This window comes from Ciconia boyciana, chromosome 3 (assembly GCF_034638445.1).
Source record: "Ciconia boyciana chromosome 3, ASM3463844v1, whole genome shotgun sequence".
In the NCBI taxonomy this organism is placed as follows: domain Eukaryota; kingdom Metazoa; phylum Chordata; class Aves; order Ciconiiformes; family Ciconiidae; genus Ciconia; species Ciconia boyciana.
The window spans coordinates 35,149,489-35,174,569 of record NC_132936.1 but is presented as its reverse complement, the minus strand read 5'-3'; the positions used below and the strand labels follow the sequence as shown (position 1 = coordinate 35,174,569).

The 25,081-nt window shown below is 47.3% G+C and overlaps 2 protein-coding genes across 4 annotated transcripts; one reads left to right on the top strand and one right to left on the bottom strand.

The window, feature by feature from the left end:
• Positions 1-1,487: 1,487 nt before the first annotated feature.
• Positions 1,488-6,223, top strand: EEF1A1 (eukaryotic translation elongation factor 1 alpha 1). The gene is made up of 8 exons (XM_072855296.1): positions 1,488-1,641; positions 2,473-2,663; positions 3,591-3,770; positions 3,901-4,197; positions 4,456-4,606; positions 4,792-5,048; positions 5,269-5,503; positions 5,821-6,223. The coding sequence occupies exons 2-8, from the start codon at positions 2,520-2,522 to the stop codon at positions 5,943-5,945; spliced, it is 1,389 nt and encodes a 462-aa protein (XP_072711397.1). The 5' UTR covers positions 1,488-1,641; positions 2,473-2,519; the 3' UTR covers positions 5,946-6,223.
• Positions 6,224-16,854: 10,631 nt separating this feature from the next.
• MTO1 (mitochondrial tRNA translation optimization 1) lies at positions 16,855-25,060 on the bottom strand. 3 transcript variants are annotated; one of them, XM_072855290.1, is made up of 12 exons: positions 24,786-25,060; positions 24,361-24,560; positions 23,286-23,403; positions 22,357-22,646; positions 21,019-21,131; positions 20,689-20,879; positions 20,304-20,407; positions 19,624-19,828; positions 19,371-19,542; positions 18,511-18,629; positions 17,871-18,028; positions 16,855-17,691 (listed from the first exon to the last, which is right to left on the bottom strand). In XM_072855290.1, the coding sequence occupies exons 1-12, from the start codon at positions 24,994-24,996 to the stop codon at positions 17,464-17,466; spliced, it is 2,109 nt and encodes a 702-aa protein (XP_072711391.1). In that variant the 5' UTR covers positions 24,997-25,060; the 3' UTR covers positions 16,855-17,463. The 3 variants fall into 3 exon arrangements, with proteins under 3 accessions (XP_072711391.1, XP_072711392.1, XP_072711390.1); XM_072855291.1 differs by having other exon boundaries at positions 20,304-20,347; XM_072855289.1 differs by having other exon boundaries at positions 16,856-17,691; positions 20,304-20,434; positions 24,786-25,059.
• Between the last annotated feature and the right edge of the window lie 21 nt (positions 25,061-25,081).

Sequence of the window (25,081 nt, the reverse complement as noted above, 5' to 3'; positions counted from 1 at the left end):
ATCTCAGCTAGAGAAACTTGGAGTCAAGTCAAAGTGTGGATGCATGAAGTGGTTTCTGTTGTTGTTGTTGTTCTTTTTTGTTTGTTTTTTAACAAGAAGCTATTTCCATGCTTTACAACTGCAATCTGAAGAGCATACCAACAAATGAATGGGATTATAGTTGCATATATATAAGTAACTGTTTCTAACAGAGGCATATAATGTACCTGAAGAAGAAAACAGAGCATGTAGCTTTGTTTCCTTTGCAGATCATTTGAAAAGAACAAACACAGATATTTGTTCACTTCTATAGATATAGGAGGTGTTGAATATTTAATGGATTTTCTTACATCAGTTAGGAGCGAGCAAACCAGAGAACAATCCACTGGAATCACGAGGGCTTTTATTTCTGGTGTTGTGAGCTGTTTTGTGAGTCCTCGTTGCCATGATTTCAAAAATAAGTGGCTAGGGCTGCCAGTTTTCTCATGTGAAAATACAGTATGGGGGCACTTCCTGCAGTTTGGGTTTCTTACACAGAAGTCACATATCCTGAATGCTGATGGGATTCTCTTTAATACATTTGCACTTCAGATGCATCTTTGCTTAAGGTGTGTCTGGCTTGATTTGTATTTTTGTGCCAAAGTTTTCTGAGCTGAGGCAACTTTTGTTCTCTAATGGTGCAAGACAGACAGAAAAAGCTTGCCTTTTTTTTTTTTTTTTTTTTTTAAAGCCAGACGATGCTGTTTCTTATTCTGGTGTAATAAGCTTCCCGAAATTCCTGCTCTCCCCCTCCTTCCCCACCTCTCTTTCTGGGAGACTTGCAACATAACGAGTTGGGGGGGTTCTTGCATTTCATGGTCTTAAGCAAGTAACAAATGTAGGCTAGGCAGCTAACTGAACGCTTCCAGAAATCTCACTGATTGAGCTCTTTTGTGTCCCTAATAAGAAACATAATTAATTTGCCTGGGGCTATTCCCCGGGGACTTTGTTTAGCTGCTGCATCCCCCCGGACCGGGCCATGATGCAACGTGTGACGCTTTCTCGTCCCCATCGCCCCGGTTCCGGCGTGAGCCTGTCCGCTGCAGCAGGGGCCGGGGCAGACGCTTGCCCTGGCCGAGCACCGGGGGCTCCCGCCGCGCCTTCTGGGGGCGCCTCACCGCGGAGAAGGGAGCCTACTCCCGTCGGTTCACCTCGGCCGCTTTCCGTCCTTGCGGTGGAAGGGGTCACCTCTCCCCTTCCCCCGTTCCCCCGGCGCAGCCCGGCCCCGCCCCACCGGCGCTGCCACAGCACACCGCGGGCCCGGAGGGACGGAGGAGCCGGCGGCCCGGCCCCGCTACCCGCGGGTGACCGCTGTCCGCTCCCGGAGGGAGGCCGCGGGGGGCTCCCCGCACAGGCGGGAGAAGGAAACGCCCCGGGGGGGGGGGGGGGGGGGGGGGCTGTCGCCGGTGCCGGTGCCGGCCGCAAGAACCCGCCGGAGCAGCCCGGGGGCGGGGCGGGGAGCGCCCTTTGCCCGCGCGGCCGCTCGGGCGGGGCTGGGGGCGGGGCCGCGGGGCCGCCGGGAGTGGTGATGTGTCGCTTAGGCCCCGCCCCCGCGCAGGGTATATAAGGGCCGGCGCTCACGCCGTCGGTCTTTTTCGCTCCGGGTTTGCCGCCGCCTGGCAGGTGAGGCGCGTCCGCGCGGGGCAGGCCGGGGCCGGGGGAGGGGCAGGGCCGGGCCGGGGGCCCGTGCACCCAGGGGGGCCGGCGAGCGCCGAGCCCGGGCGTGGCCGCCACGGCGGAGCGGTGCGCTGGGGCTGGGGGCCGGGGGGGGGCAGGGGAGGCTGGCGGGGGAGCCGGGCAGGCGGGAGAGCGCACGCCGGGAGATGGCGACGCATCGTCCCCCTCGACCCCTCCCTCCCCCCCGGGCTGGGGCCCGGGGAGCGGCGTGACCACGGCGGCGTGGGGCACGAGGCGCCCGGCCGCCTCTCCCCTGCCGCGCGGGTGGCGGTGGGGCCGGGACGCGAGGTGCGTGGCGGGCGGCGGCGGGGCCCATCGGCCGCCGCCTGGGCCGCGGTGGGGGAGGGGGGGATGGAGCACGAGTAAAAAAATGGCCGCTCGCTTTTCCTGCCTGCCGCCAGCTTCACAAAATGGAGGACGCAGCGGCCCGGGCGGGGTGAGTCACACAAAGGAGCGGGCCGGCCCCGCCCTCCGCGCAGCCCGGCGGGCCCGCCGCGCCGCCGCCCCGCTCCCCGGCCGCCGGGGGTAACTCGAGCCCGGCGGCCGCGCCGGGAGGGGGCGACGCGAGGGGCGCTCGGCGGGGGCCCCCGGCCGGCGCCCGCCCCTCCCCCGGCGGGGCGGGGCCGGGGCCTCCATCCCGGCCGGGCCGCCCGGCACGCGGGGCCGCCATCGCCGCCCGCGGCGGCCTCCCGCCCCCTCGGCCGCGTCCCCGCCGGCCGCCCCGGGGAGGGCGCTCGCACTCGAGGCGTGACCGGTATTTTTGTGGGGACTTTCCAGGTGTCGATTCTCTTCTGCCGAAAGAAAGAACTTAACTAACATCCGAAATGGGAAAGGAGAAGACCCACATCAACATCGTCGTCATCGGCCACGTCGATTCTGGCAAGTCCACCACCACCGGCCACCTCATCTACAAATGCGGTGGTATCGACAAGAGGACCATCGAGAAGTTCGAGAAGGAAGCTGCTGAGGTGTGTGGGCCTGTGACGTCCAGCAAAGTTTCAGGGTGCAGGAATGAATAAAGAGCAAGCTGGTTGCAAAACTAAGTTGCAAACTATTTTGTGGCCACAGGGAGGCGGCTTGGTTGCAACCGTCCCAGTAGCTGAACAAGTGCGTAAGTGTTCTGTGGCCACAGGGCGGCAGTTAGGTTGCAGTTGTCCCCATAGTTGAACAAGTGCTAAAGTGTTGAATCCGCCATTATGTTAGTTGGCGAAGCTCAAATTGTGAAGTGTAGAACGGGGGAAAAGAAAGGTAGTCTAAAGCTACATCCACATAATTATGTCTGGAATCATCATTTAAGTGGAGTTCCCAGCTTCAGTCTTTGCCTATATGTAGTTGAGGATAAAATTTCAAGAAACTGTTCTGGGAATGTTTACTTCTGAAAATGAGAAAGGTATGGATTTTGGTGTTTGAACCTGTAGAAAGTCTTACTGATCATACTTTTTTCTTCCTGTGTAGTAACAGCATAGGTCTTATAAGCACATCACAGAACGAAATGTAGTGAATGTTAGGCTCAGTGGCAGTTAAAATGTTGATTATCGCAGGGACTGCATTAGTAAGAGAACTTAAATTTGTAAAGGACACTTGATAGTAGGGCTTAGGCTCAAGGGATCTATCGTAAAGATGTGTTAGTGCAATTAACAAGCTGTCAAGAGGGCTAAACTGTCAACAGGTTAAATAACAGAAAACAGCTGGCATCTGTCACCAGTAGTGCCAAGTGTATCTTGTTGCTTGTTGTACAAGCAGCAACATTTTTCAGTATTAAACCACTTACTATTCTTAGATTTTGTTCTTTAGCCAGTGTGTGATCTTTGTGAAGTAAATGCAAATATATATTCTTAAAAAAAGGGCAGTGGGAAGAAAACACTGGATTTTTTGTTTTGTTTTTTAATCCATAGATGGGCAAAGGTTCCTTCAAATATGCCTGGGTCTTGGACAAGCTGAAAGCTGAACGTGAGCGTGGTATTACTATTGATATTTCCCTGTGGAAATTTGAAACAAGCAAATACTACGTCACCATCATTGATGCTCCTGGACACAGAGACTTCATTAAGAACATGATTACTGGAACTTCTCAGGTATGTAAATAGAACTGAGGATTTGGGGAGTTCAGGCAGGTTGTTCCTGTGTTGGTTGGGGGTGTTCCCCTAATACCTTGACACATCTGCAAGCATCGTAATGAGAGGGTTTTTTTCTTTCTTTTCAAAGGCTGATTGTGCAGTCCTGATTGTTGCTGCTGGTGTTGGTGAGTTCGAGGCTGGTATTTCCAAGAACGGGCAGACCCGTGAGCATGCCCTTCTGGCCTACACCCTGGGTGTAAAACAGCTGATTGTTGGTGTCAACAAGATGGATTCCACCGAGCCACCTTACAGCCAGAAGAGATATGAAGAGATTGTCAAAGAAGTCAGCACTTACATCAAGAAAATTGGCTACAACCCAGACACTGTAGCTTTTGTGCCAATTTCTGGTTGGAACGGAGACAACATGTTGGAGCCGAGCTCTAACGTAGGTTTGACATTTGTTTATATTAAGAAATGAAAGTAGGAGGATTATTGAGATAAATTACACAACTGTAAAATGCATTTTTTTTTTTAAATAGTTGTGTTTGGAAGTGCTGAGGTCAAAAATCAAACCCAAGAACTTCACAAATTCTTACTCTGCAATAGTATACTGAGATAATACTAAATACGACGCTTGGTCTTTTCCAGCGTTGTGCCATTAAAATTGGCAGACAGTTTATGCCTGGGCTTTTTTTTGTTACAGATGCCCTGGTTCAAGGGATGGAAGGTTACCCGAAAGGACGGCAACGCCAGTGGAACCACCCTCCTTGAAGCTTTGGACTGTATCCTGCCACCAACTCGTCCAACTGACAAACCTCTGCGTCTGCCTCTTCAAGATGTCTACAAAATTGGCGGTATGTGTTCTCTGTAATGCTTCTTACTTGCCAGCAACAGCTTATGTATGGGACAGAAATGCAGCTGTTTGCCTGAGAGCTGTTTTTTCAAGTGGAAAATGTAGAATACTTGAGTCTCAAGTGTTTTCTCCTGTAAGGGCATGTATTCATTGAGCTGAATTGTTAATGTTGCTTCTCTTTTGCAGGTATTGGTACTGTACCAGTTGGCCGTGTGGAAACTGGTGTTCTGAAGCCAGGCATGGTGGTTACATTTGCCCCTGTCAATGTTACAACTGAAGTAAAATCTGTTGAGATGCACCATGAAGCCCTGAGCGAAGCTCTGCCTGGTGATAACGTTGGCTTCAATGTTAAGAACGTGTCTGTGAAAGATGTTCGCCGTGGCAATGTTGCTGGTGACAGCAAGAACGATCCTCCAATGGAAGCTGCTGGCTTCACTGCACAGGTAATTTTCGCAGCTGCTGGAAGATGTTTGAAATGTAGCTCTGGACTGTGAAATACTAGAGTCTTGTTCTTTCTTACTAGTAGGCTAAGCTATAAAGTGACATAGGCTTGTGTTCTGGGGTGTATGTGCTTGAAGCAAATTGTGTGACAGCCCTGGCTTTGTAAGACACATCAGTATTCAAAATGATCCCAGTGTTAACTTAGCTTTCTTGGTTTTCTAGGTTATTATCCTGAACCACCCTGGCCAAATTAGCGCTGGTTATGCCCCTGTGCTGGATTGCCATACTGCTCACATTGCTTGCAAATTCGCTGAGCTGAAAGAGAAGATCGATCGTCGTTCCGGCAAGAAGCTGGAGGATGGCCCCAAATTCCTGAAATCTGGAGATGCTGCCATCGTCGACATGATCCCTGGCAAACCCATGTGTGTTGAGAGCTTCTCCGATTATCCTCCTCTGGGTAAGGCATCTCCTTAAAATGTGTTAATCCTGATCTCTAGAAAAGATGCTCCTCAACTTCTAGTATCGGGATGTAGTGTGTTCTGTAAGATGCTGTTAAAAGCTGTGACTTCAACAGAAGCTTCGAAGTGGAACCAAAACTTAAGCAGTACAGGGGTACTCTCTAGATAATTATGTATCTCTGTCCTAGTCTCATGCAGTTCACTGTCCTAGAGCGGTATTTGCCCCCTTACCCCAAGTTGCGTGTTGCTGCTGTGCAGGTAATGCTGTGGGTACTTAGCCCTAGGCAAAAGTCATAAAACCTGTTTTTGTTTTCAGGTCGTTTTGCTGTGCGTGACATGAGACAGACGGTTGCTGTTGGTGTCATCAAGGCAGTTGACAAGAAGGCTGGTGGAGCTGGCAAGGTCACAAAGTCTGCCCAGAAGGCCCAGAAGGCTAAATGAAAATTCTGTACATCAGCTGCCACCTCAGTCTTAATCAGTGGTGGAAGAACGGTCTCAGAACTGTTTGTCTCAATTGGCCATTTAAGTTTAATAGTAAAAGACTGGTTAATGATTACAATGCATCGTAAAAGCTTCAGAAGGAAAGGAATATTTGTGGACCATTTGTTTCGTGGCAGTTTAAGTTATTAGTCTTTAAAATCGATAAATTTTTTAAAATGGAAACTTGACCAAAAATCTGTCACAGAATTTGAGACCATTAAAACAAAAGTTCAATGCTACGTCTCTGTGTTCTTTGGGTTAATGTTAAGTTTATAGAAAAACCTATATACAGTCCTGGTGGGATCAGAAAGGATGAATGTTACTTGAGTATGTTCAGAAGTTGCAAAGCAAATACTCAAAATTTGTTGTTTCTGAAGAGTAGAGCAAAATTCAGCTTTTAGTTTTAACTGATCTAAGCCTTAAAAAAAATTACTTCTGTGGTGCTTTCTTCTTAAAGATGGTTTCTAGATTGGATAGCACAAATACCAGGTAACAAGGTATTTTCATGCATTCTGTGATGCATTGAGTAAGCCAAGAAAACTTCATATCGGGAAGAAGAAATAGTGTAAACAAGAAGACATTTAACCTTGAAAAAGCATAAACAAAGAATCAAGTGTTGGGGTTTTCCCCGTAAGTCTTGTACACAGGCTTTTCTAATTGCCAGCAGAAACAGATATTTTTTTTTTTTGGTGGGGAATTGATTAACTGTTGTGTAGATCTTTCAAGATTAAACACTTATATCTAAATGTTTTTTAATATATATAGTAAGACATTCAATAGCTAAATTTCAAAAATTCTGTTTAGAAAGGAGGCTTTGATGCTTGTCAGGCAATCTCTGAATGACCCACCATTGTAGCATCTTGCTCCGGTTTTATTTCAAGAACAAAGCTGAGAGAGAAACTGGCAGGTATTTCCACTGACTTCCAACAGGATGGTGTTTGTACCTGTCCTGCTTGGTGGTTTTGGATTTGTGAGCTTTGGGTCAAGGATGTTTCTAGGATGTCTGCTTTGAAGAATGTACTGGTGTGTTTCCCGGAGCGATGTGATAAATGCGTGCTGCTGTGTCAGCACCAAAGGACATGGCGGGACTGTCTACTTGCTATCTCTTTAACAATGGGGTTGAAGATGTGGATCAGTCAATTGAAGTGGAAGTGGGTAACTAGTCCAGAGGGTTACTATTAATTACTAGTTAAATAATTCAAGTAAAACATTTTGGGCTACAAGAATTACAAGCTGTAACAAGTGGGGATTCCAGAATATAGTTAAAGTCTTACATTGAATTGGTAAATGGAGTCAAGCAGTTAATGGATAATCGGATCTGGCTTGCATAACGATGCAGCTGTTTTACTAACCTTTAACACTATTTCCCCACAGCATCCCCACATAAGTTCAAAAAGAATTCAGTATCTTTGAAGGATGATTGTTCCATGACACCAGTATGTTTGTTCTGTCTGTAACGGCTATATTTTCTCATCTGTTTTCCTTTCCTTCTTCAGCTATGTGCTTGCTCTGCAGGAGCTCATATCTGTACTGCTTGGATACGCTTGGATAATCCTGAACTGCTATTACTTATTTTCATGTTCTTTGTTTGCTTTGGTTGGATCTTTTCTCTTTTTCTGCTCACCTGCTGTGTCTTAACTACAGTAAAACCTTGGAGCATTATACACCATTTTTGGAGGTACAGATGTACTGAGTACAGTGGAGGCAAGGGCTAGAGTGCTTCGGTCTCTGTAGAAGATTCTGGAATTTAGTAAGGGAATCTCATTGTGATTCTTGAATTCTACTTCTAAAGGTTTGTTAGTTTCCCCAAGACAACAGGAAGTATGTAACTTTAAGGAGATGTACTGTTGCCATAATAAAGCTAAAGTACCTTGCCAAACCTTTGCATGCTTTTCAGTTAAACTGCTGACTTTTTTTCCAAGATACTTTGGTCAAACTGGTTCAGCAAAGTGGAAGGTTGTACTTCAGATGAAAAGAAAAATAGCTTTGGCACAAACAGTGTCTTTAGTGCGGCTATGCATTTGTTAGATTTCTTACACGTTCCTGTGTAGGTGCAGGATGTTGGGTTTGGCTGGCCACGGCCTGGACGTGCAATGTCCAGTCCGTTCACAGTTCCTCTGCGCTCTTTGCACAGTATTTTCTTCAGCTAGGTGTACTTGCTCAATTACAGTTTGGAAATTAGCTTGTAATAAGCAACTGATTCAAATTGAAGCCTTAAGGCAAAATAAGGTTTTGAAATAGCATTAGGCGTCGGAAGTGTCTCTGATCACAAGCAGCAGGGGCTAAAGGCAGGCTGTGCAGCTATTTCAAGAGGCCATTTTCTTCTGATCAGCTGTGCGTAGATCAGAAAACCTGCAAAGTGTGGCAACTGCAAAAGCTGCTGGGAAGGTGTTTCATGTTAAAACTGCCCAGCTGATCAGGTGCAAGAGTCAGCTTCGCAGTTCGGGGCAGAGGGGGTGGTTCTGCCACTGTAGGAGGGGAAAAAAGCGAGAGCCTAGAGAACAGACAGTATTGCAGCTAACAACCTCACATTGTACACAGTAAAAACAGACACTTGTGAATGCTCTGCCTGTGATACTAGCAATTGCTTTCAAGTATTTAAAACCTCAATTTTACAAAAAATCTGATTTTTTTTTTTTTTTTTTTTACTATTGTAGACCAGTTTTGCTTTCTATGCACTAAGGCAATGCTATCTCAGTTCTTTTATTAATCTTTGACTACCTGGGGAAATTGTTAGACTTTTGTAAACAAAACTTGGGAATAAAACTACTTTGGTCAAACTTTTAATAAATGTTAATAGTTGAGAACTGTATTTGTCTTTTGACTGCTTATTTCTTTAAGCAACTTCTACAGCTGTCCTTAACTCTTTCCATACTGTCCGGCAATGCTAGTGATGTTTCTACAGCCGTGTGAAAGCATACAGCCATGGTGATGTAGGTAGCTGAAGGCAGAAAACTGGCTAGAATATTGACCTTGTTGAATCTGTTTTCAGTTTTATTGCTGAAGGTGGCAGTGGGGAGCTGGAAGATGGAAAGGTAATTTCCTTTTTAGTTGGTGATGCATGCTTTGGGAGTCCAGAGGGCTTTTAGTACACAAATATTCCAAAAATGTATGTGGTGAGGTATTCGGGGACTCAGATACAACAAAGTCTGGTCTGCGTAGGGAAATAGAGAAGCATGGTCATAGCGGCTGTAGCCAAGTCACTTCTTGCTCAGTTTTGTTTGCCTAGGTGAATATTTTAGGCTGGAATATAAGGGGCTCTGCTTGGGCTACTGCCCCAAAGTTTTTTAATTGTGTCTCAGATCACCTTGTGCAAGGCTAGTAACTGGAATAGTTAATTTTACTGAAATTGCAGATGAAAGACTAATTCACATTATGATTCTAGCTGGCTCAATATATTTTGAAAGGTATTGACAAACTTTGACAAATTACTCATTATAAATGCATACTTTGAATTTTAGATCTGGTCGAGAGAAAACCACATAGAAACAAATTGAACTTTCTGCTGTATGGGGATATCCTTTTCCTCGTTGGTGCTAAATGATTCAATGTCTGTTTAAGAACAGTGTAAGTTTGATCTGGATCACAAATACAACTCACCTGTTTTTAATTTAATTAGTTAAATGTTTATGTAGTGCCTAATGTTTATGTAGTGCCTAAATGTAGGGCCTTTATGTAGTGCCTAAATGTTTATGTAGGGCTTGGGGGGCAGAGGAGGGGTGGGAGGAGGACATGGGAGGGCTGCTGTGTGCCAGGCTCTGCAAAGCACAGCTCCAGACAGAAAATACTCATTTTTGCCTGTCCCCAAAGTGGTTGTGTGTAGGAGCCTTGCTGTGAAGGATGGAGGCTGAGCCTTCTTTATTTACTTTTTTTTTTAAAGCCTCTTCACTTCAGTGCTGGCCAAGCTAGTTTTTTTCCTACCTGCACTGCTGCAGGGCAGCTGTGCCGTGGCTGGGTGTGCGAGGCAGGACGCTGGGAAAAGACCCTGCTGGAGGGAGCCAGGAGCTTTGTAGGGAGAATCTTCTCTCTCTCTTTTCAGTGCAAATTCCTGACAGTATTCACACCTTTGAGTTTACGAGATTCCAGAGCTCTGTTACTTTCAAGTCCTCAAATTCTTCATGTTGTTTTGACCGCACCAAACAGTAATTTCTGTCTAGGAATTTAGTCTTCTGAAATTGCAAATCTTAATAGCCAAATCATAAGCTAAACCAAGGAATAAACAGAATTAACTGACCACAGAAAACAATATTGGGCCTAATTATAATTTCTCCTGCAATGTACCTACTACATACCAAGGGGAAGGCTGAAACCGCTTCACTTCAGGAGGAAGAAGAGAGCACTCAGGGTGCCAAAGAGCCAAAGGAAAACCTGGTAGACAGGAAAACCCTGTCTCCAAAACACAGAAGCTGTGGGTTTTTAGCCTTTTCTTTAGTCCTTTCAGATTATTTCTGCATTATGAATCAATTACATTGTTTTTTTGTTTTTTTAACAAAGGTTGCTTTCTCTGGCTGCCTCCCAATAACTCTTTAATCCTTTATGTTTCAAATATTTATACAACATAATTCAAATCTGCTAGCTTCTGCATTGATAAGGTGACAGTTAAACACGTATTTTCCTTGACAGCTGCTGGGTGAAGTACTGAGGAAATGTGGAGGCAAATTGGAGTGCGGTTTCCCTAGGGGCAGTCTCTGCGGGTGGGGGGACGCGCGGCAGCAGTGGGGTGCACAAGGGGTAGCTGCCAAGACACTATGCCCATGCTTAACAGCTCTGAATTTGTGCAGTTTTTGCTTCTTTCTTCCTTTAAAAAACAAAACAAAACCTAAACCAAACCTCAAAGGTATCTAAGTTTTCATTGGTGAAACATCCCTCATGGGCCAAATGCATGCTTTCGAGGATGCTGTAGCAATAGGTTTGCCCTCAGTGTGCTGACATACTGAGCTAGGGCTGGCTTTTCTGAGCAAAGTAATCCAGCAACCTGGTTGCCCTTCTGCAAGAGCTCCTGCTAGCTCATGCCCAGCACAAACACAAGTCGGTGGCTTGTGTTTGTGCATATAGCATATGTGCTGGTTTTGGCTGGGATAGAGTTAATTTTCTTCATAGTAGCTAGTATGGGGCTATGTTTTGGATTTGTGCTGAAAACAGTGCTGATAATACAGAGATGTTTTAGTTGTTGCTAAGTAGTGCTTATACTAAATCAAGGCCTTTTCAGCTTCCCCTGCTCTGCCAGGTGCACAAGAAGCTGGGAGGGGGCACAGCTGGGACAGCTGACCCCAACTGGCCAAAGGGCTATTCCATACCAGATGGCGTCATGCTCAGCGGAGAAAGCTGGGGGAGGAAGGAGGAAGGGGGGGATGTTCGGAGTGATGGCGTTTGTCTTCCCAAGTAACCATTACGCGTGATGGAGCCCTGCTTTCCTGGAGATGGCTGAACACCTGCCTGCCCATGGAAAGCAGTGAATGAATTCCTTGTTTTGCTTTGCTTGCATGTGCAGCTTTTGCTTTCCCTATTAAACTGTCTTTATCTCAACCCTCGAGTTTTCTTACTTTTACTCTTCTGATTCTCTCCCCCATCCCACCAGGGGGGAGTGAGCGAGCAGCTGTGTGGGGCTTAGTTGCAGAGTAGGGCTAAACCACGTCAGTGTATTATAGCATACTAATGCTTTTTTTTTTTTTTTTTTAATTACATAGTCTCTGGAAATAACCAGAGCCAGCTCACCCCTAACTCGGGGCCCTGCCTGCCCTGCCAGCAGCAGTCACAGTCACCTTTTCCCTTTCAGCCCAGTAAAATCTGAATTATTCAATGCAAAGGGGAAGAGCCGCAGCGGAGGCCGTTTCCCCACCCAGGCCCCTGTTCTGCAGAGCTCAGCGCAGCTGGCTGGCTGGCGAGGCAGCTGATCCCAAACCTGCACAGCGAAGGAAAGGCAAGGCAACCTTCCTCTCCAGGAGGGGTTTTATTGCAGGTAGGGCTGAAATTTAAAAGAAAGTTTCAGATTCTGCTTATCTGCAGCCACCTGGGCACATCTTAAGCAAAACTCCCATTTTTTTCTTTGATAGATATGTGTGTGTATATACACACACACCCCCCTACATGTATATATTATATATATAACATATACACATAAGGTGCCTACTTTCTCTTGTTTTTAATTGTTGCAGTTGCCAGACTTAAAACTCTGCAGTTCCTGTTCTGAAGCTGGATTCTAAGCTAATTCCTTAGTAAATAGGGTGAAAAAAACCCCAAATGACTGAATATTTTGTTATTATTATTTATTTTTTATTTTTATATAATATTATCTATATTATTTATTATTATATATTTAGTTATTATTGTTAAATGTTTTGTAAATATTTAGTTTTATAAGCTGGACTGTGGCTCTGCTAACAGGACATAGGTATTTTGGAGAAAGAAATGTAGGCTTGTTTGGTGTTAAGAGTTGTCTCTGCGTAAAACAAGCCCTTAAATAGCCTTTCCCAGAGGAAAAAAAAAAGAGTAGATGAATTTAAATGTAATTATAGGTTTGCTCCTACTTGAGTGTTATTTCTAGTAATAATAACTAGCCTTATGTAGTCTGCTGCTAAAGTGCTTTTATGGATGGCAGTACTCTCATTCTTTGGAGAAGGAGGGGATGTATGTCTGTGCACAGGGACCAGGGGAAAGGAAAGAGCAACCCTGAACAAGAGCAAAGCGGCTCTGCTCTGCCCTGCCACGGTCACTGCTTTGCAAGGGTAATTCCTGCGACTCGGTTCTGGGCACGAATCCCCGGCATTTCCCCACGCGTGGCACAGCGGAGGAGAACTGAGATCACAGCGTGCGACATGACTGCTCTGCATCTGCTACAGCCACTTCCAGCTCGTGCCTGACGCCCACCACCGGCCCCGGCCCCGCTCCGGGGCAGTGCCACCGAGCTGGCCCGCGGCCACCCGGCCAAAGTCCCACGAGGTGCCGTGGGACAAGGACAAAACCTCACTGAAGCAGCCAGCTCAGCAGTACTAGCCACAACAGCCTTTCTACTTGTGACTGCAAAACTCGCGTATGCTTGTGACACAAACCACCATCTGGTCATACACGACAACTTTCAAGTAAAGCTACATAAAATTGAAACTGAGGAGCCTAGTCACGAGCCTGTTGTCAGCTCCCTGCTCTTCTTGCTGCCCTGAAGGCACAGAGTGAGCTCATTTCCCACCTGGCTCCGTGCCTGCTCTTCAGTTAACCACATCAAGCTCTAAGTCACTTGGAACAAGAACAGCGTGTGCTTATCGGTCCCCAGCGGTGCCTGAAAACATGCCTCCTTGGGCTTGTGCTGGGACCTGCAGCTGATGCTAGAAATGAACACCTTCACCCTTCACTTCATCTGCCTCCCATCTCCACCGCAGCATCAGCTTTGCTGAACCCTGCTCCCGGGAGCCGTTTGCAGCCCACTCGTGGTGGCTCTGCAGACCCACTCCTGCAGCGGGGAGACGCTGACTCTGTAGGGACACAGATGGGGAAGCTGAGGACAAGAGCACGTTTGAGCCTGTGGTTCACAGCTGAGCACCCCGAGGAGACAGCGCAGGCTGTCAAAGTATCTAGACTTGAGTCTGCAAAGAGGTTAAGAGGTTGCAGCCTCCAGCGTTCAGGCTAGATTTGCCGCTACCGGACTCCTTGGCACAGCGGTCAAGGCCCAGACACCACATATGGCGACTACACGATGGTGACTATGGAGTCAGAAAGCCTCTGATGGGAAGCCACGTCTGTCTCCTCCCTCAAGAGTTACACATGCAGAGTTAAGCCTACACAGCAGTCTAGAAAGAAAAGGGACAACGGCATGATTTTGTTTCCCTGAAGCATCCCTGTGGTTAAAACAATAGATCAAGAATCAACCCCTTTTTCTCTGCCCTTTGTATAATAGCAATTGCAGAGAAAGTCTCCCGGGTTCCAGCTGAATGCCCTGGCCACCACTAACTTCCAGCACAGGAGGGGAAAGATGCATTTTATGTCTCACTAGCCCCGTGAAGCCATGGCAAGAGAGGGAAGCAAACACGTGGAAGGACTCTGAGCAGCACAGGTCATGGTTTGGGGGGAAGCACCCAGAGCACATCCCTGGTGGAAATGGCAGCTCCTAGGGGACAGCGGATTCCTCCTGCATCCACTAAATGGAGTCTAGAGACACTTGTCACTGGGTGGAGAAGCACAGCCTGGGAGGTGTAGGATTCAAAGCCAATGAACCCCTGAGCATCTAAAATTAATACAAGTGAAGACCGTTACTTACCAAAGTGCAAAGGCAATGTTCAATTAGGAGGCACATCTGTACGCGCAAGGGCCAGCAAAGTGGGGGACTGAGACATTTAGCACAGCCACTGCTGCACCATCACAACCATTCCAGCAGCACTGAGACCATCAAAGATTGGGTGGTGACAGCTTTTAGTGTCTCCTCGTGTAAAATGTCTTCCCATTTTTCTCTTGCTCTCATCTTCCAGGCAGAAATAAAAAAAGATGAAGAAACTGGGCAGTCCAAGTACCGTATGAAATGAAAGCTAGAATAGGAAAGCTAGAATAGGAAAGGAAGACAACAGTTGTCTTGAAAATCTGGTACAAGATAGAATGGTACAGATCTAAGGAAATTTGGCTTAGGGAAAATTGCTGCTCACCAGGCCTGTGTTCTGCAGGAGGGGAAAAAACAGAGACTCACATTGAAACAGGGAACACAAAGACCCTTGGTATGTGCAATGAGTTAGGCCAACCTCGCCACGCATCCTACCCTCCCTGCTTGCCTGGTCACAGCAAGGATTACAGGAGGACAAAATGCGATTTGTTACAGCACAGCCAGGGAAAAGCAAGCAGACATCCACGTTAAAGGCAGGCTCCCCCGGTTCTGCCCTTCCCACCCTGTCAGACTTAGCGAGACCGCAGGACTTGTGAGAGTCTAAGCTCACTTTGTCTTTGTGTAAAAACCAAACCTTGGGCCTTGGAACAAATCCCTGCTAGAGTTAGGAAGCAGATGGCACGATGTCTGCATTCTATCTGCCCATGCTATTTACACCAGATTATTTAGCCTTTCTGTGCTTGGTTTTCTTAACAAAACAAATAGAACTACTTGTAGCTACAATTTCTTTTCATGTTAGAAGTCTTCTCGAACAAGAACTGTTCAACAAACACAAGATGTGGCAAGCCCTATGCACATGAAGCTAATACCTGAGGAACAGCCAGTCCTCAAACTTGTGCACGTGCCAGGTTTTCCATTTCAGCAGCTATGGACATCATTAACCCACATATGTGAAGAGAGGACACCCTGCCTTAACAAGGGAGCTTGGTGGCTGAAGACCCACTTCACACTGAAATATAGAGAGCAGTTGTTACAAAAGATCTGCTGGAAAGCAATGCATCCACATGCTTCTGACTTCAATTTCCACCAGTGGTAACTAACTCCCTCCCTGCTTTCTAACTCTTAGACCACAGCTGTGCATTATTAAATTGCTAGAAGTAAAAAAAGCAAAAGCTCGCTCCTTCTGCTCTTCCTTTGACACCGGTGCAGCCCAGCTCAGCAGAATCACCCTTTGATTTACACTGGTGCGTGCAAGACCAGAACCAAGGCCTTTGTAGCACAGAAATTTAGCACAGAAAGCTAAGGAAAAAGTGTTTGCTTTTGTAGCAGGGTGCGAGGGGCTTGCCTTTCAAGACACACATTATTGGAAGCAAGGTTTTCCTGTCAAATGACTGCTGACAAGAACTAGGAAGTGCAGTTTTGATATTGCACAATCTGCTTAAAAGCGAGAGGATGAAGGTGTCAATAGGGCTTCCTTCCTAGTCTGTAAAAACTAGATCTAAGTTTTTACAGACATCAGTACATCAAAAACAAACAAAATGCTTTTGATCAGAAGCTCTGCAGCTTTGAAGAGGCAGAGAGGCATGGCATTCAGGGCTGCTTCGGATTCACATAGCTGGAATTTCAAGAACACCGTACCTGCAGCCTAAGTTACACTGCAGAAAGCGTAGCTGCCTTCCTTACACTAAACATATGGCTTACAAAGTTGAAGTAATTCTTTGAGCCGACAAAGCTGAAAGGAAAATATGCTACAGACTGTTTTCTGCCCCCTTAAAGGGGCAGATACAGTTAGCTTTTCCAAGTCATTCTGACATGAAATGACCTACGAATCATGTGTCTAAAGCTGTTCTGTACAAGCCAATAGCTGGTGACAGGGAGACACTTTCAGGCAGGCAGATGATGCCCCAAAGCAAGCTGTAAGCTCTGCCCATCCTCCTGCTGCATGATAGGGCCTCTGTCAACAAAAAGGATTTGCTCTGACTCCTTTCTCTGGACCGGAAAGGAACCACTCACCCAGAGCAAATAGACAGAGAAAGGTCCAGGATCATTTCAGAAAGACAGCTGTATTTAACTCCAACAAAACTTGTTCCCAAGCCTGTTTGCACAGTCAATTCAGAGGATGTTCAGAAATGAGACTAGCATCAGAGACCTCTGCCTAAGTCAGGCAAGGTTTCAGTAGGAGCGCAGCAACAGCTTGAATGTAGCTGTTTGGTTTCTTGATGGCACATGATTAATTGACTGCCCAAAGTGTGTATCATTCAGATGGAAGTTATATTACTGTCAGTTGCAGGACCAGTGCTGATGAGAAACCCCCAGTCCTGCTCCCCTGGGCTGCCAAGCCACCCACCCCCTGGCCCCCAGCACGTCAGTCACCACACTGCCTGGAGCTGGGGCTCCTGGGGCAGGCTCCAAACATGCCCTCCGCCTTCCTCAGCACCCTGGCCCAGGCACTGAGTCTCGCTCCAGCTGCCTTCATCAGCTCTGTAGCAAATCTCGCCCCACCTTACCTGTGAATTGTGACCCAGTGAATTGCCAAGGCTATACTGAAAGCTAAGTGACCACCAAGTTCTTCAGGAAGTTTCAAGATAAGCTTTATTTATTTTAAAGGAGAAAAAAAAGCCCAGGATACAGCGTTTACATTCAGTCGGTCTCCTCCATAAGTTTAAATATTCTTGTAACAGACATTTTCATAACCAAGTGTCTCCTATTGGCTGACATCACACTAAAACATCAGACTGTGCGTAGTCACTGCACAGCTATAAACACAAGTACTAAAGTCAATGGAGCACACTTTCCAGCTCAAATCCTCTTGCGCTGCCGTGGGTTCAGCATGGTACCATTTCTTACTCATTTCAGATAGCAAAACACCGTCCTTCCCAAGATGCTTTAGAATAGATTTTGACTACCTGGTATCTTCCAAGAATACCAGGAATTCTTCCTGGAATTTTAAAAGCAATTCCCGTCTTTTCATACGGTTTGGCGAAATCACAGGCTGTATTTATGTTCCTGAGCGTTTACTTAAGGTTTGCGTATTCGTCATCTTTGTTCTACTCAATGACACTGCCACAGGACACAACTAGAACTGCTTTGGATCCAGCCAGCATCGGTTTTATCTGTGAAGAGGCTCGTGAGCACAGCTGATCTTCCCACGTTCTCTGGTAGGAGGGGTACACTTCTCTACAAAGGTGTTTTAACAAAGGTACTCTCTGGCTCCTCTTCAGAAAACTCTGCTGAAATCTGTCTTTGGGAAGTTGCTTTCTCTGAGTACATTTTCCCTGGTAAATACCTGCCAGTCTGAGGTAATGCTTTTAGCTTCTCTGTCTTCTGGTAATTGGTTTTCACAAATCTTAGCAGGTTAACGATAGCAGCTGGTGTAATTCCAGGGATGCGGCTGACTGCACCAATCTGCATGTGGAAACAGGAACAAGTTAACCAAGAACAAACCTACACACTGAAGCTACTGAGAAATGAGATCAAAACCTGTGGGTATTCCTTTCCCGGATTCTCCTCACCCCCCACGTCCCTTGGGAAGACACAGAAGGCATTTCATTGCTGCTCAACCTTGCTGTGGCCCAATATCTTACCGTCTGGGGACGGTTAGAGTCCAGTTTCTCCCGCACCTCTGCCGAGAGCGATGCATCAATGGCAAAGTAATCTAGGTCCTCTGGCAGTCGGAGGGCTTCATCACGACGCACTTCTTCTATTTCCTGCTGTTGATTGACTACACACCACTCGTAAGCAGCTGCAATGGAAAATCAAGGAAACAAGAAGGCCAGATATAGATGTTCATGAGAAACAGGTCACTTGCAGGAATTCCTGGAAGCAGAATGAGCAATTCCACTGAGATGGTCAAAAGCTCCTAAGGAAGTCTCACAGACTGAAGAGACTAATTCACATCACTACTTTGGAAGAAGTCATACTCTTTAGTTTGTTACAGGAATTAAGATACATGGGTTGGCTTTTCCTCTCATCCCAGGAAAGGATGGTCTATTTGGCAGAGCAGTAAGGAGGAAAAACCCAGGAATTAATATGAATAATTGATCTCACCCCACAAAGTGAAACACAGGTGGTTGCATAGGGCTGTGGCCTATGGTAAAAGGTGCATGCTCCAATAACAGTGTTTCATTTCACTAAGCAGCAACACGAAACACACTGGGATGAATGGGCTGGCTCTCCCCTTACTAAACAAAACCTACACAGATCCCACTAACTCTTGTACTTTACCTTCTATTTTCAATCTCTCTGCCAGTTCTCTCCACTGAGCAAGCTTTCCCAGGGGCTCTGGGACAGCCCTTGCCAGAACCTCCATGTTGGCCTCCGGATATTGAAGGATGTCAAAGGCACTGCAGAGAACAAGAGGAAGTTTTTATGGTAAGAAGGAGTCGCTTGCGTAAGGCAGATTTACAGCTGTTCCCAGCTCAAACTCGTAAAGATCTCAGCATAAGCCAGAACAACTGCAGAGCCAGGCTCACCTCCCTACTATCTCCTCTCAGTGTACACAAGAGCAGTTCAGCTCTTGCAGAGGGGCTCTTTATGAAAAATGAACAGCCAGATAGAAGGGACGAGGTAAGGGCATCAAGGGGAACCTTTCACACAGACTGAGTCAGCCAGCTCTTAGTCACTGATTTAAAACAACAGAAAAGATAAGCTGAGATAAAGGATGGGTAAGGGAAGCAAGTGCCTTTGTGTACAAGAACAGCTACCATCTGACACTAGCCCGAAATCAATCGCCGCTTTATCAAGCTTTCAGCAAAGCAGCAACCCACTGCAAAACCATCACCACTTGGTGATGCTCTCAATAAGGACAGCAAGAACTGACTGGGCCAGTGGAGTACCCCCTTACTTTGGGAGCCTACATCAGCACCAGGAAACGTGGCATAGTAAAAACACCAACGTCGCACTTATTCTATAGGCAAACATCAGATGTCTGTGCCCTGAAGGCGATAAAGCTGGAATCTTGGAACTTCCAAGGATGGCTTGGAACCGACAGCTTCAGGAAGGATGGACAAATGCTGTGAAACCACTAGCCAGATGTGCTAAAGCAAGCACAGGTCAGACCAGAAAGACTCAGCTGTAACCTTTACCTGACAGGCGACCTTCGACTGCTACTGATGGAAACTTCCGGTATTAACTGGGACCATTTGGATATGCTGAACTGAAGGGATTTTAGTGTTGCAATACCATCCTCTAAAGCAGCTCTCATCTTAACCGCTTGTTCATATCGCTGCTGTGACACACACCCAGCTTCTTCAAAACCTGCAGAGACAGATGGCATATGACACAAAGGTCTACAACCAGGCAGGGCTGCTCACTGCAAGAGCCACCATAAAAAAGTACCTCTGTGGGTGAGCCTGGCATCGGCATTGTCAGGCCGGAGGGACATGCGGAACTCCACGCGGCTGGTGAACATCCGGTATGGCTCGCTGGTGCCCAGAGTGGTAAGGTCATCAATCAGGACACCAACATAGCCTTCGGTGCGACTGACAATGAAAGGGGGCTTGCCGTGAACCCGTAGGCAAGCATTGATCCCAGCAATGACACCCTAGGCAGACATAAAACAAACAAAAAACCCCATTTATCGTCCTCTTTGTGGCTAAAATATCAGCACATCTGTCTCCAAAGACTCATGTGTCAAACTGTACCCTGGAAAATGCAATAGTCTGTGCTAGTAATCTAGGCAGTTTCTTTCTTGTGATAGTACGAGTGTCTAAAGGGCTTCCTGGCCCCCGCTGACATGACTAGAGACAATTCCCACGTTTTCAATTATACCAATTGCACAGTCTCCATGCTGAAACATTTGACAGTGCTTCCAATTACTTTTGTTACTGCAATCTCAGTAACAGCAACTGTAGATACTAAAAGTAAAAATATCTGGGCAAGTCTGGAATGGGAGCGAGCAACAGAAAAAAGAACATCTCATTAGCACAAGATGGGCCTAGCAAGACTGCGTATCAAAGACAAATGCCAAGGCAATATCCCTTTCTGAGTGCTGAGTATACACAATCAGATTCACCCACCTGAGCTGCAGCTTCTTCATAGCCTGTAGTACCATTTATCTGGCCTGCAAAGAAGAGGCGCTGAACAAGACGAGACTCAAGAGAAGCAGTCAGTTGACGGGGATCTAAAAAATCATATTGCACCCCATAGCCTATGACAAACAACAAGACAGCTCTTATGGGAGGGATTTTGAAGGTCCCTATTTATCAGCAAAGGCAATCAGTGGGGCAGAATGACTTATCAACTTTTATTTACGATTTAAAAACAACCAAAGAAAAATCCCTCCATCCAAGAATTAGTTTTGTTTCATATTTCCTTTGTTTTGTTATGCTCTAAACAAAATCTGTTTTTTATTATCTGGTAACCAATGTGACAAATAGATTTAAGACTATTCATCTCCCTCACCTGGCTGTAACACCTTGGCTTTTTCCAAGCCTGGGATGGATTTGATCACCTGCTCCTGGAGCTCAGGCGGCAGTGTCATCGACATGCCTTGGGGGTAAATGACATTGGACTCCAAGCCTTCGGGCTCCAGCCACACCTGATGTTTTCGGTTTGGGAAGCGCAGAACCTTTGATTCAAGAGAGGGGCAGTACCTGCAACAGTAAATACCCATGAGCACCACCTGACATGGAGAAAAAGTAACTTTCCAGAAGCAAAGCAGGGGAGACCCACAGTTTCAGACAGACTGTCAGCTCCTGCCATTGAGAGCCTTGCATGATGCCACATACTTACCGTGGGCCCCTCGTTGTCTCCCTTACATGGTTGTTCAGGTGGAGGTTGTCATGGATAATTTGCTGGGCTTTCAGGGTAGTGTGAGTCAGGTAACATGACAGCTGATCTTCTGGCTGAAAGAGGCCAAAGCTCACTTTAAGTTATTCCAGTCACATCACTGTACTCTTACTGAACAACTCAAGAATCAACAAGAGCTTTTACATGACAGTTGGCTCCCACTTCCTGGAGAGATGGGTAGTGCTGTCATACCCACTCTATGGACAGAACATGAGCAATCAGAGAGCTTGAGCAACATGCCCAAAAGCAGACCAAGAACAGAACAGAACTTGGGAGTCCAGAATTCAAGTTATATTCTATACACTGTATTCCTAATTACAGGGTGGATATTCCTCTTAAAGCACCACATTGTATCACAGCATTCAAATTAACCATAGGAATTCTAAGCTCTGAAGTTAAGAGGCGTAAGTGCTGACCCTACAACTAACAGCCAATTAAAGAGTTTGGTGAAGAAAAAAAAAGAAATCTCTCAAAACCCTGCAATTAACATGAAAAATTCAAGGTTTGGAAAAAAACCACCATGTAAAGTATTTCACTGATTTTTCTGAAAAAGAATCAATAGACTCACATTCAAAATAGTGATAATGTTGCACCTCAGCTCCTTAAAACCTTTCATACACATACCAAGGACTTCAAGGGACATTACTTTCACCCCCACCCTGATTATAATAGGTTATTGCAATTCCTATATGCTCTGGGGCAAATTACCTCCTGATACATAATGTAGTTAAACAGCACAGAATTAAGTAAGAATGCCATCCATTTTCCAAGCTTTTCTTTGGAAAACTGAGTTTCTTCTGCTTTTAATTTACTGTTAACATGCCACCTCTGAGCTCTGTGGATAACGCCATCCTTTCTCTTTCCTAGTGAACACTATTAATGATCTCTAATTTCAACATTTTTATCTTATTCTAGAGCTGGGGTAACAAGCAAGACATCATAAATCTCCACAATACAGGTCTAATACTGGAATTATTTTGTAAACCACCCATGTAACCAGCACACAAAGAATACTACTAACAATATCATATTTCACACAACTCTGACTCTAAAAGTAAAGCAAGTTTGGTTTTCAAGTTGAGAAATGAGAGGAAAAGGGTACTTGCTTTCAAAAGAAAACAATTTCTGCCTTTGCATTGAGAGTCCCCAGAAACGTAACACCTCCAGTATGAATACTGCCCAGCTCCCTTTCCCAGCCATCAACTCCCTGGCTGATTCTGAGCTGATTCCTGGAACTGCTCCCCACCATGCTCTATATACATTTGATGTGTGCTATCCCACCTTGATCCACACAGCCTCGCTGAGGAAGCTGAACGGCACCGGAGGATTGTCAGCTGCACGTTCCTCCAGACCACTGAAGTCAATCGTATCTTTGGCAAGTCGGGGCGGCGTCCCAGTCTTCAGCCTGCCCACAGCAAATCCCAGTTTCTCCAGAGTCTCAGCCAGCCCGATGGCTGGCTGGTCCCCTAGCCGCCCAGCCGGGTGCATCTCCAGTCCGATGAGGACCATACCCCTCAGAAACGTACCGGTGGTCAGGATAACACTCCCAGCATGTACTGCGCTCCCATCCCCTGAAACAGCAAATTTTCAGAGATGCACATATTTTAGTATCAACAAAGCCCTGGTATTCTGGTGCTTCTGTCTAAAACTAGGCTAACAGTGTTCGCTGAGGGTTTATCCATCTTTTATTATTTAACAAAGTCAGCATTTCAATAATAAAAGCATTAATAGTAATAACTGCAATAAGCAGCGTGTAGTTATTCCTGTATTTTTCTTATTCCTAAGAATGTTATCCCTAACACAGAAAACCCACTCCTCGGAAAAATTCCTATCCAGGCCTTTATTTTGGAAAGCTTGTTTACTAGAACAGCAAGGGGTACTAAAGCATGAGTCTGCTAGTAACAGGACACCACTGCCCCGTAACGTTGTCGGCAGCGTACACCATTTACCATATAAAATCCCAAAATACAGCATGGAATTCAGTATCACTAGCCTGAAGAAAATTAAACTTCTGTAACCTCCCAATATCGTATGAATCCAGGTATGTTTTTCATTGTATTACACATATTAACCTAGTTTAGTTCACACTCGGCCTAAATCACCTCTATCAGCTAATTCAACTTTCTCACTGATGAATCAGAAATGTTTACCCCAAAAGCTGCTCTTAGTGTAGAGTAACTGCAGGTGCTTACTAAGTTATTAGCACATACCCAGAACGACTCCTGTGACTCGGCATTTCCCAGGATGGTCTGGTTCTGGCTCTGTCAAGAGAAGATCCTCCACAGATGCCTCATGAACTGTCAACAGTGGCGTGTTAAGGATTTCTTTCTGTCATGAAAGGAGTTACTGCAAAAATCTAGGAAGTTATGAGACATATGGGCAGTCCCAAACCCTGCTGATTTCCAAAACATCTATCACCCTCTTCCCTTTCCCATTCTTACCAGGCCACTTGGCAGACACTCAGTTACTGTACCACCCTGATCTATCAAGTAGAACTTTCTACTCACAGATAAGAGTTTAAGCTCAAAAGAAACTCTTTGGTCATGAAGCTTGACCTGTATATAAAATGCTAGAGCATTTTTTAAACTATGCTGAGCTCCAACAACCTACACTGCATTAAAGTACCAAACAGAAAGGTATCTAGGTTTGATAGGAAAATATTAAAAACCAAAACAACCCCTGCCCCCATCATCCTCTGTAGTTTATCCTAATACTTCAGAGTCGAGTAATTCATTCTAATACTCCAGCCCACAAACACACACACAAAAAACATCCCTGGAAATAAAACTGTGGTTTTAAACTAGTCATCGCTCTTGACTTTCTTTTAAAATACCCCCACTCCCATTTAACAGCAGCTGCCATTTTTACCAGGCTGTATCACAGATATCCCTAGACACGGTTTACGTATCCTTAAACAGTGTAATCCCGGGGCCGCTCACACGACCACTCCCGTTCCCAAGTTGATGCTCTCTAACCTCTCCGCCTCAGCTGGGGCGTGCAGGTGCCGGCTGCCATCAGGGCGCTGCGGGGCGGAGAGGAGCCGAGGGCACGCTGCCCAGCCCGCCCGCTCCCTCCCCCGGGGAGCGCCCAGCCAGCCACACGGCGCCTGAGCAGCGCAGGGCGGCCGCCTCCCCGCTCCGCACAAGGACACCTCCGGCAGACACCGTCCTGCCTCTGCACAAAGCCGAGTTTAACTTGTAAACGTCCCTGCGAGAGGGAGGAGGGGGGCTCAGCCCCGGCTGGCAGCCCGCCCCGGTCCCGGTCCCGGCCCCCGCCCGCTCTCACCTGCATGTTCTCCTTGTAGCGGCCGCGGTCGATCTGGGCGCGGAGGCCCCACACCGCCGGGCCCTTGCAGCGGTTCAGCACCTTGTAGTGCACCCCGGAGCGGTCGCAGACCCGGCCGCACAGCCCGTCCAGGGCGTCCACCTCCCTCATGAGATGCCCCTTCCCGATGCCACCGAAGGAGGGGTTGCAGGACATCTCCCCTAGGGAGGGGACACACGGACACCCCTCAGCACCGCCGCCCAAAGCTCCCGCAACCTCCCCAGCTCAGCGCCGCTACCCACACCGGCGAGACCCGAGGCGCCCGCGGGAAGCGGGCCCGGCCCGGACGGCAGCGGGAGGCCGGGCCTGCTCCCCGCGGCACCTTCCCCGCCTCCGCCCGCGGCCGAGCCTGGCCCCGAACCGACGCGGACACCCCCCGGCGGTACCGATGGTGCCGATCCTGTGCGTGAGCAGCAGCGTGCGGGCCCCGCCGCGAGCGGCCGCCGCCGCCGCCTCCGTCCCCGCATGGCCCCCACCGATCACCACCACCTCGTAGCGCGGTGCCGCCGCCGCCCCGGCCTCACCGCCCGCCCGGCGGTGCCCGCGGCGCGGAGCCGGGGGTAGCGCCAGGCGGCGGCAGCTGCTGCGCAGCAACATGGCGCCCGCGCGCGGCAGCGGCGGCGGCGGCGGCGGCAGCAGCGACGGCCCGGCCAGCAGCGGGGAGCGGCCTGGGGCGGGACCG